General features: G+C 35.0%; 1 protein-coding gene across 13 annotated transcripts in view; it reads left to right on the top strand.

The window, feature by feature from the left end:
* The window catches only part of mub (poly(rC)-binding protein mub), a 128,257-nt gene that overhangs the window by 97,704 nt on the left and 18,284 nt on the right, over positions 1-12,269 (top strand). For 7 of the 13 annotated variants that reach the window (XM_046624800.2, XM_046624808.2, XM_046624797.2 and 4 more), the window contains 5 exons: positions 1,369-1,615; positions 3,045-3,101; positions 3,224-3,622; positions 5,489-5,881; positions 11,871-11,967. In XM_046624800.2, coding sequence (XP_046480756.1) covers positions 1,535-1,615; positions 3,045-3,101; positions 3,224-3,622; positions 5,489-5,881; positions 11,871-11,967 — 1,027 coding nt within the window. In that variant the 5' untranslated portion in view covers positions 1,369-1,534. Of the gene's footprint in view, positions 1-74; positions 105-152; positions 173-1,368; positions 1,616-3,044; positions 3,102-3,223; positions 3,623-5,488; positions 5,882-11,870; positions 11,968-12,269 lie in introns of those variants that run through there. The other 6 variants (XR_006883005.2, XM_046624809.2, XM_046624806.2 and 3 more) reach the window with 3 other exon arrangements.

The raw sequence follows: 12,269 nt of genomic DNA, 5'->3' as shown, positions 1-12,269 counted from the left end.
TCCAGCTTACTGCGTAGGGGGGGGGGGGGGGGGGGGGTACTGCTAGCAATTCCTGTTCAGACATTACATACACACATAAATTTCTCTCTTCGGCCATTGATTAGGTATGACCGAGAAAAACTGGTTTAATTACCAATAGCGTTATCTTATTATTGCAATGTATCAGACCCAGGTAGCATTAATAATTAATTGTTCACTTTTTCATACTTCACTATATTGTGCATATCATTTGTTGTACTTGTATTTTTGCATCCAAGCTGCTCTACTGTATAATTACTCCATCAGTCGATTCAACTGGTGTTGGCGAACAGCTTACTTTGTTTTCTTCAGAGGTTGGGCAAAGATGAGCAAAATTGAAGTTAATAATGTTACTTTGACGATGCATGTTGAGGAAATATCTTCGTTTTACAACTTTAAAGTTCTCTGATATTCGGTGAACTGTAATAATGCAAAACATGTATATTAGAATTCAACACTCTTGAATTTATTCTAAAATTGAGTGTTTCTTCTGCTTAATGTTTATTGCTTCCACTTTACCAACTTCAACCTCGTGGCATAACATCGAAACGATGAGAAATTTTTCGCCACTAGCTTTCGAGGCGATGCTTTATGCTCGTTGAGGAATGTTATATCGTATAGTCTTTGAATAGATTGTTAATTTCTCCCCTGAATTACAGTAAAATTAATTCTATTGTAATTTGCCTTGTAAGCAAAATTACAAAACGTTTGGATTTCTGCAATAAATAATGGTCAATTCATGTCAACTTCAATAATAGTAGAAATATAGCTCATAAATAAGACAAGTGCACTGTTTCCTAAGATATAATTTTTTCCTACATTTTATTTTGTGTTTAAACTTGCCACAACCACAATTTTCACAAACGCTTCAGCATACTGAAGAAGGATAATTCAAATAGCATCTCAAAAATATACTACAGTACACCAAAATGAGATTTATCATTATTTCAATTGATCAGCGTTCGAGCCGCATTGCGTCGCTGTGATATGCGAGATATTTGATCAAATATAACAATTGTTTTCGTATGATTAGACGAATAGGAAAGTACACCTGATACGGAGTTAGTGAATAAATCAAATATACCCAAAAGAGGCATTCTTACATTATTACTTGAGAAACATTTGAACACGTTCGATGCGGAACGAGACAGTCTAGAACTTACAACAATGAAAACAAATCAGCTGCATCATCGATCAGCAAAGTTCGCTCGAGATGATCTAATTCTTGATAATGACAAATTATTATTGTAGTTTGAGCACAAAAAGATGTGATCATCTTTCCGTCTGATTCGACAAATCGATTTGAAAGTGTCGATGATCACCGTTCACACCTGTTTTCTTTGATTCCAGTGTGAAGTCTGAGCATACGTGGGACCGCTTAAGAAGCACCTCCCCCGAATCCTCCCCGGCGAAAATAACTCGCCTCACCTCTCCCCGCTCCTTGTCCTCTTCCACCTCCTTCCCGATCGTCAAAACATCCCTTAATAACATTCGGAATCTTGTCAACGCAGCAACCATGGACAATATGGACCCCAAACCAATGCTCAACGACGATCCGTCGGTCACGTTAACTATTCGTCTCATTATGCAGGGAAAGGTAAGACTCATATCGATTGGAAACCACCAAAACTCTTCAGAGTTTTTGATTATCCTGAAATCTCTGAAAGTTGTCTAATATTTACTAATTTTGCTCAGCGATATGTGTCATGAATTTTTTTACTTGCAAAACTAATCCTTCAACGCATTAAGACGCATTTGATTTTATTTGTGAAATTGGCTCCAATCGAAATTGATCCGCGTGGTTTTGAACCTGCGTTTCTTTATAACAAAGTACGAACGATTCTGAAGCAACCTGTAAACAGTTCTTCGGTTATAAACAAGTCTAAACTTTGGTGAAACTTGGTCAATTAAAAATAAAGTATGTTAATTTGCTTATCAATTTATATTGAAATGGAAAAAAAATGTATTTGCACTTTCACACATCAAAGAAAATTAATTGAATATAAGTAGGTGTAATTGTAGTGGATGTACTGATTATCCGTTAACTACCATAGTAAGGCTTTTTAGTATGTGATTAGGTCACGTGATCTCTCTATATTTAACCGAATCTGAGTAGGAAGCTTAAAGCAAATGAGGAACGCTACTTCCCGAAGTATCCTCAACCTTATTTTCATTCCTTGAATTTTTGCACACCGTTCCGTGTTCGCTTTTTGCTTCATTCCACAACTACTGCACGGTACACGATCTATCCTCCCAGCGTTGGAAGGTTTCCAAGGGCCTCTCACCTGTCCCTTTGTTCTACATTGACTGAGGTGCTTCCGTGTCGAATAAATCTTATTAAGGCCTGGTTTTCACATTCAGCCGATACATGGCTTCGATTATTTCAATTCCACAGACAGACAGACGTTCTATTTGTTCATTTTTTCGTTATGCGTACAACGGTTCGTTGAAAAATTCGTTGACGTACAATTCGAAAGAAAAAAAATGACGATTCTGCAAATAGTTTGCGTGATCAGGAGATAAATAACGACCTTGTCTCGCCTGTGAATTTTGGTAAATCTGATGGAGAGCTGCTCCTAACAGGCTGGTATTTAATTAGCCTGCTCGATTGGACCACCAATCTTCTAAGTTTAGAGGGAAGAAACGCCACGCATGTACCTCGTAGTCTAAGTGTAGCTAGCTGACATTATCGGAGGTCAGACCAAAGTCTGAGATCTAGCTGGACAGCAGAGAGAAATGTTGGAGAGACCTATTTATAGTTAGACTAGTTAGAGACGTAGAAACTATCAACCCACATTATGTTGTGTCAAGAATTTGATTTGTCTTTTAGCACAGTTCTTAGAAATCGACATAGAAAGATATCACCATTGTCACATAAGAGTCATATCGTCCAAATGATCGGATGACCGGAACTCGATTAATTTAAAAAAAGCGTAATGAGCAGATTTCTCAAACCAATTGAATGTTGATATATTTTGAATAAAGATTTTATTTTAAAATTGACCATGTCTTTTCTATTGTTGTAGGAAGTTGGCAGCATAATTGGAAAGAAAGGAGAAATTGTAAATAGGTTCCGTGAAGAGGTATGTCTGTATCTCGTTGATTCACCAATAAATTATTATTTATATATAGTTCATTTGTACTAATGCGTTTGATGTTTATGCGTGTGTCTGTGTCTAATGAGTCATTTTATTTTTGCAAACAGTCCGGTGCCAAGATAAATATCTCAGATGGCTCCTGCCCAGAACGTATAGTCACTGTAACCGGTCCTACAAACTCGATATTCAAAGCGTTTACATTGATTTGCAAGAAGTTTGAAGAATGGTGTTCCCAGTTCCACGATATTCAAGGAAGCGGCGCAGGTGGTGGCGGCGGCGTTCCAAGGCCGCCGATCACTCTTCGGCTGATAGTTCCTGCCTCGCAATGCGGATCTCTCATTGGAAAGGGAGGATCAAAGATAAAGGAAATTCGCGAAGTTACCGGCGCCTCTATTCAAGTCGCATCCGAAATGCTACCAAACTCAACGGAACGTACAGTGACTATCTCGGGCACCAGCGAGGCTGTCACGCAGTGCATCTATCATATCTGCTGTGTCATGCTAGAGGTATGCCATTTATACTTCTTATCGAAATTTTGCTTTTCCCTGAACGCGGTGACTCAGATATGATAAAAATTTTCACAGTGTTGATGCTATCACTGTCGTTTTCTAGACGAACAAACTTCTTTTTTCTTCATCTCCCGGTTCAGATAATTTACAATTCACGATGATTACAACAAATTTTCAATTTAACTACCTTGAATTTTTCGTCACATCTAAATCACCTTGTATAATAGAAACTATTCATTCTTGAAACCTTTAATATTATACTCAGAATACATAAGTTATACAGATGCGCTGTGTTGCACTGAAAAGAGTGCCAATTCATAAATAGAATTCCGATTCAATGGGTTTATCTTGGATACAATAGTCAACTACTGGGAATATAAGTAGATGAAAATTTATCAATTCTTTGTTTGCATCCGAGTATTTCAAACAAAGAAGACTATGCACTATGCGTAAGTTGAAAATGTGTAAATACAGCAACACAGCGTGTTGTAATATTCTTGGGTACGTCGCAAAGGTTTGGGCGATTATATTTATAAAATCCAAGGAATGGATATTCAGATTTACCTCTTTAGAATGGCGTTTGCACTCATGTAATAGAATCGTGTAATCCAGTCACGTATTAAAATATGTCTCATTTACAAAAAGATGAACATATCTTATTCAATCATACGACACACTTAATTTGTTAAGCGATAACAACTGATATATAGAAAAGAAAATGAAAGTACCTTAAGTAAATTGTAATATTATCAGAAAAGTGAATAACATTAATTGACCTTACTTGATTGCAAACGAACTTTCTAAGCGTCATAAAATTGCACACAGTGTCTGGTCATAGTGGAAACAATATAGAATATGAATGATTGCAGTTAGAAACATCACAGATTTTCACATTGAATGAGAATTTACTTGGAATTTGAACCCGAACTTATAACATTTTGTATTGTGAATTGCAATGTCAAAGTTTGATGCAAATTTGATTACATTTGCTTTTTCATTTATTAAACTTCATAGGTGAATTCGACTTACGAAACAGATAGTATGATAAGAAATAAATTTAGTTTTGCAGTCGAAAATTTTGGTGAGACATGACCAAACATTCTGTAATATTGGTAAAGATGAGTTGTATAAAATATTGGCACAATTTTGAACAAAAACACTCCAATACATTTTCATTTGACGCAGAATCAAAGAAATGGCATGAATTCTACGAATTTACTATTGCGATTTCTTAGAATCTGTGCGACTCTTTCATTTCTCAGTTAAATAAAAATGTGTTGTGGTTTTGCTGAGAATTACGTATAGAATGGGGGCTATTGAGTCCGTTTTCACATATGAGATACGTGGAATACTACATATCGAGATATATACGTCAATGTCAAAATCTACCAGAGCACCCTCTTGGGGGCATTTTGAATTTTGCCAAGTAAGGCAAATTGTATTACGATTTTTACTCTTCCTGAGCAGTGAAATCTTTTAAAACTTTGTAAAACGCTTTTGCTTGTGAGCTGACAAACAAAGATTTGGAAAATTGGTGATAGAATATATAAAATATCTGATTCAATTCCATTAGCATACCATAACTTCAAATCAAATAAAAACCAGCTGCAAATATCTTAGCGTTTCCGTCAATTTTGTAAACTTTCCTTGGTCAACCTACAAACACGATTACAAACCCTATAATGTCCCAAAATTTGACTTACAATTAGGAAAATGAAGAATCGTCGAATACAATTTGCCGTATTTGACGGAGGTCCGAAGCACCCTCAAATCTTTATAAAAGAAAAATTAATAAAATACTATAATGTGCTTGTATAAATGTAACGGTTAATGTTTTTCTCGTTATTTTTTGATATTTTTCAGTCCCCTCCCAAAGGTGCCACGATCCCTTATCGCCCTAAACCCCAAGTTGGTGGGCCAGTGATCCTGGCTGGTGGGCAAGCCTACACCATCCAGGGTAATTACGCGGTGCCCGCCCACTCGGACGTAAGTACAGTATTGCCATTGCCCGCCCCCCATACCGGGCCGAACCCACCCTCGCTGAATACCACCACGTTGACCAGCTCCCACTTCGCAGCCCACCACCCCTCACACTACGCTTCACATGCCCACCCACTCCTGCCCCCCCATCTCACCGCCCATCATCCACTTCATCCAAGCCCCCTTCACGCCAGCGTGGCAGGCCTCGCCGACCCCCTGCTGAAGAGTGGACACTTGCAGGCAGCCCTCCCGCCCGTACACCTCGTGGCAGATGCCGTAAGTCTTTTGTTTTTCGTGGTCCAACGTCCTCCCAGCCTGACCCCAATGCCACGGTGAATAGAATTTTACTTGCGCGTTCCGTCTTCCTACGTATTCGAATTTGCCTTTGGTAAAACACAATCTTATCTAAAATTTATCGTCGCCATGCCGTTCGTCCATTGAAATTCTTTCTTTCTAAATTTTACCTCTTATCGGTTCTGTCGGAATGGAATGAAGTCAGTAGAAATACCTACTCGAATTAATTTCTACTCTTCGGAACCGATCAGGCCTTCCACAGAAATTACTTTAAATCATTTGGATCAGTTTTTCTTCTAAGGGGGCTTGATGAAATATATTTTTTTCTTTTTTGTTTTCTCTATATTTATTGTTACTAAAAAAGGTGTGATAGAAAATTTGTTTCTACAAGATCTGGATTTTGTGGTAGTGTCTGTACTGAGAAAAAATTGCAGTCTTCTGAAATGAAAGCGTTGATGTTGATGCGAAACACCTTTCGCAGAATACTCCCTGCGTATTACTACCAGGATTTTCTTGCGTCAAGACTTTCACTACAGAACATTGAACTTTTTTCAATTCACATACCACTATGATCTAAAATCTTGTAGAAAAAAAATTTCAATCATATATTTTTTAGTCATTTCAAAAATGAAAGAAGCATTTTTATTAAAATTTCATCAGAGTCCGTCGTTAATACAAATATAATTTCAAAACAAAAATGTACTGAATTTTTGGGAATTCTGGAATTGTTAGGAAGAGTTTTTAGAGTTTAGAATAATTGGGGAACCAACTATCGAGAGAATTTTTTGTGGAGTAAAAGTAGAAACAAAATCAACATTGTATCTTCATTTCTGTAGAGTACAATATGATGAGCGAAGCAAACTAAACACCGATTTAGAAAATTTATAATGCATGTTACTGTTGTAAAATCTTTGGGTTTATACTTTGCAATTCGTGGAGAATTTTATTTTCATTGCTATTAGAAGAGTGAAGGTAAAAAACTGAATGTTTAGTTTTGTAAAATCTTGAAAAGTTAGTAAGTATAAAAATTTCTTTCATTAGGATGAACCTGAATATTTGTCTATATTGATGAAAAAAGTAATGAATAACAATTCGATTCCTGTACCGGACAGTATTCAGCTTGTGAATATTTAGATAGTCAATTTTAAAGTTCTTCATAAATCAGTGGAAGGCCTCAACCTTGTTCAAACTCTTCAGCAGATGATCATTATTAAACGTTCAATCTCCCATTTTTATGCCAAAAGCAATTTTCTTTGAACTTGCATTACTCGAAACGGTACGCCGAATATTGACTCTTTGAATATCAAACATACTTCGACCGACATGAAAATGATAAGGTGAAAATATTTACCTTGTTTTTAATTTTTTTTTCATTCTATTCTTTTGCAATGATTAATTTCATTTGGCAGCACACACTCAGAACTATCTATTCAAATATACGGGCACGTGTTGATGTGTTTTTTTTTTTTTTTTCTTTCTCCCCAAGTCAATTCATTATTCCCCTGTTACGGATATTCGATACTGCTATATTCTCAATACGCTGTGCACCGTGGCTTCACGTAGTACGTATCCACGTGCATCGGAATGTCCCCCTGGTTACCATCACCTTCCGCTATATCTGATTTACTTCCTCACACCCTTAAATGTCACCCTTTGAATCTAGCTTTCCGCCAATAACACATTTCCTTATTTTCGAGCACAATGTCTAGTTTGCAGCAAAATTTTTTTTGTACACTTTTCGGCTTATTGAAACCTCATCATTGGAATTATAAAAGTGAATTTACGTGAGCAAACAAAATTCTATTGCTTAAACTGTAACGAAAAATACTTTTTGCCAGAGGTCATCTGTTTTAGATATCTTTTTCTCTTTCGTTTCTTACACTTAACAAGAATAACAGGAATAAATATAAAACTGAGTTACTTGAATAAAAAAAGAGAATGATTGTTGTTCGTATTATGGAGCATGTGATGTAGTAAGAGCTTTTTTTCAAGCGAGGAGAGAGGTTCATTGAATTTGATCAACGATCTACTTCATAAAATTAGTAGAAAACTTGAAATTTCGTCATAATTGCAGCGACGATATATTTTTTTCTTATTATTTTGCTGCACCCTAGAGTGAATACTTTCAATCAGCTTGTTATGTTCTTTTCATCGACATTGAGATAGCGAACATGGAGAAGAAAAACAAACATAACGAAATGGGAAAACGACATTGAATTTTGGATCAAGTTGCTTTTTTATAATCCTCAAAATCTTTAAACTCTGTTTTTACAGATTGTACAATATGAATTTCGGACAACAGTAAAACCTTCTTTTCTTAACCGATAGTATATTTTGAATTAACTATTCAGACAAAACTTCTGTTTTCCCATATTATTGTAAATGGGTTCACCTTGTCCATCTCTATCTGTCTGTTGTGTATCTGTGTAGTAGAAAAGAAAAACCACTCTGTTACCAAACCTTATCTATCTGCAGTTACTTGAATGTGCAATGCCGATTATATAGTGTGTATGCATGTCTCTATATCTTGTGCTTGTGATAGTCGAAGATTACGTTACACATGCGGTATACAGAAACGTGAAAGGAAAAAAAAAAAAAGGAAAAAAGAACTGATAGTATGAATATGAAGCGTCTCGACAAGTCAGCCGTGGTGTGACGTTAACAAACGAATCCAAGACCGCTAGTTAAATTTGAATAATGTAAGTATTGAGAGAGAATTTTGTGCGCATCGTTATTGATGTGTTTTTTTTTTTTCATCTTTTTTCTATTTGTAAGTCTAATATGACTTGTGTTCGAAAAGGTGTCAAGTACAAATATTAGTTACACTTGTGAGTTAAAAAAAAAATATTGGTTTTTGGTTCGTTTGAAAAAATGTGAGAACAATTTGTGGACCGAAAGTTCGTGAAATTTAAAATAAAATCGTTATGGTTTGTCATTATTTTTTTTTTTTTTTTCCCTGCAGCTTTGATACTGTTAATCGGATGATTTATTTCATATCCTGTTTTTTTTATATCCACACAAAATGTTGAATATGTTGAATAACATTCACAATATTATATTATTCTGTTCCAATTTTCATTAGCAATATTTCTCACAACTATTTTGCGATATAAATTTACAGTTATAACAGTACAATAGTTAGCTACAATAAGTAGGAAAATACTCGAGCTCTTCCTATCGTGGACTCGAAATTTTCATTCCACACGAATGCTTGCATACATTAGTAAAATTATTGTATCATAATCATGCACATTGATTTCATTGTCCGGTCATTAACTATAAGAACGCTTGCTTCGATTATTATCGTTGTCGATTTCTTTAATCTTGGTTTCAACAGGATAGAGGAAAGGCCTTTTCTTACACTCGTTGATACTCATTGATACAAGGAATGCATGTATGGGCACGGAACGGTAAAATTATACTGTTCTTCTAGAGTTCAAAATCACTTGACGTTCATTTTTGGCTTTATGTATCGTCGTTTCTGTTCCGTCTCTTCTGCGATTCTTAAATAATTCTTTCACGACATTTTTGCGAATATCCTTTTTCCAATATTACGATAAGTTATTCAAGCGACGACTCAAAATACCTTGAATTATTATCATTCTTCTGTTTTCATAATTTCTGGTTTTTCATAGTCTTTTTTTGTTGTTTTTCTTCTCATTTTCCTTTTAATTTCAAGTTACCCTCGCAGGTGTGAAATAATTTTTACTTACGGTGAAATCAATCTTTTTATTTTTGCACATTGTTGCAGTAAGATGATTATCAGGGATTAACTGGAATTATTAGAAATTATGAAGGAATGGAGAAACAGTTAATTATTGAAATAAACTGTGAGTTTTGTTAGACAACATAAACTAATTTCCATGATCCAATATTTTTTATTAAGATAGAAATATAAATAATCTCAATTACTGTTTAAAGTAGCATCAAATTTTGTCGAACATTTGTTTTTCCCTCTTTATGCTTACATTCCGATTCGGTGCAATCGAAACATTCCTAAAGCTTATTGATTGTAAAAACTATGTAGCACTTCCCATCGGTAAAAACCTTGTGACGTGTGTATATAATTTTTGTTTTTCTCATTTCTTTGTTTTCAATATTTTCGAATTCTATTTACCTTTGGGCAAATTCCTTATCATTTCTTTTCATTTCATAGTACATATCCGATTTATAAATAGAGCATGGCTTTGCACTTGGTGAAGAATTTGCGCGAGGGTGGGCTGCCTTACAACAGTTTACCAAATTACAATTAATCATTATGTATGAATAGTCGATGATTGATCGTCATCTGCAGCTAAGCGCAGATGCAAATTACCCTATTGCAGGCCTATCTAGTATAGTTTAAACCTGCCCTTTCCTTAATTTGAGATAAGGATTAAACAGAATATAGAAATAGTTCAAAAATCACCATTTATCAGACTGGAGTTTAATTACATTTTTTTTATTCTTCCTCACTTTTACCCGCAATTAAGAATTCGTTTTTCCTATCCAGTCATACGATTAGATCTACGTTTCTTGTTGAATTGAGTTGATCATATATCGTTGAAACGTGTCTCAATGCGTTTATCAAATACAATGTGCTATTAAATTTAATACTGTTGTAAACGGCACATAATTGTTATTCTTTATTATCTTAAATTCGACGTTTTTCTTCGTTCAATAGTTGCATGTTCTTATTAGCTATTCGTTATTTTCAATCGATTGTTCATCGTGATCAAAGTAAAACATTATTGAACATTTCTTGTAGATTTTTACTTCGCATCGTCAAAATTGATGAATGATTGGCAAATCTGCCAAGTTTATTCTCGACAGCTGGACACGATACTGTAGCGCATATTTGAAACTAGACAATCGTTAATTCATAATTGTTTGGTCATTTTTTTGTAAGTTTATCCAATTATCGCATTCTTAAGCTACTGTGATTCTCCTCGTAATGCAAGAAAAAAAAAAACACCAAAGTTACAAACAAGAGTTTCGATATCGATTTTTCATTTCAAACCGCCTTAAAGTGGTAGATAATTGAGTAGACTCATTCAATTTCACTCCGTGATGATGGCTTACAATTAGTTTGTTTGGATAACTACTTCTTTCAAATCCACCGAATCAGATTTTTTTCACTGTTTCAATAGTCAATTCAATATTGCTGTTTGTTTCGAGATGAAATATCGTTATTTCAGCCCTCGTTCTTGATTTTTGTTCTGTTTAATTTTTTTTTTTTTCTTTTATCTACCTTCGCGGATAAATCACCGTACCTTACGAATGTATTAAATTGGTAATGAACACTTGACGTGCAACCATCTGGTAATAAAATTACCAAAAAATTATTGAATTTTAACCGATAAACCTATTAGAAGAAAGCCTACTTTCTATTAAGTTTACATCAGACGCTGCTCCGAATAGAATTCTTTTTATTGTTTTCATTTTTCTTTTAGTTCATAAAGGTTCACAGATTTCCTGCGTCCACGTCCCTTCAATCCAACTAATTGCCAGAAGACCAAAACTTGTTTGATTGCTGTACATTGCCATATATACCTATAAGGAGTTGTTACGAAGTGATATATACATATATATACGTATAATGCAGAATTACATATATATGCATATATTTGAAATGATTTCACAATTGAAAAACGAAAAGAACAAACAATACACGTTGTTATTTTCTAGTATCGGTGTATCAATGTATATGTATATTAACAACGGTGATATTAAAGATTCAGGTTTCATAGTATAAAATTGTTTCATCATTCATTCGACGCGTTAATTTAGTTTTACTTAAGGAAAATTGAATCATCCAAATTATTTAAGCAAATAATGCAGAAGAGTTTTGTATCCTGCGCTCGTAATAATGACGCTCGAAAGAATCGTGGCGTTAAAAAAAAGAAAATTGGAAAGAAAAAAAAATACGCCACACACTTTTTACCGCATCAAATGGCAGGCGTTGAGCAGTTGGTATTCATCGTTGTTACAGATGGGCAAATTGGGGAGCAATCCTCTCGCTGGTCTCGCAGCTCTAGGTCTTGGAGGTCTCGCCACGCCTGCCAACACAGGCGGACTAAATCCAGCTGGTAAGTAAAGTTTAGACAATTTCGATTAAGGTGGTTCTTCACGAAACTCAACTGTCAGAGAAATGTTTGATCTTCAAATATGTGAAACTTGAACCGACCAATCTTATGCAAATAAAATTTCAATGTTTGTTGGCAAACGAATGAGAAAGAAAACGGCAGTTAAATTATCTTCATACGGGTTCTTATACATACAGAATCTAATCAATGAGTACTTTGTAACTTTTCTGTGCATTCGAAAATTTCTAAGTATATGTATATATAATAGATATTAGGGTCGCTGCCAAAGAACCAGCAAAAAAGAG

This window comes from Neodiprion pinetum, chromosome 4 (assembly GCF_021155775.2).
Source record: "Neodiprion pinetum isolate iyNeoPine1 chromosome 4, iyNeoPine1.2, whole genome shotgun sequence".
NCBI classification, from domain to species: domain Eukaryota; kingdom Metazoa; phylum Arthropoda; class Insecta; order Hymenoptera; family Diprionidae; genus Neodiprion; species Neodiprion pinetum.
The sequence above is the reverse complement of the archived record's forward strand: the minus strand, read 5'-3'. Positions and strand labels throughout refer to the sequence as shown.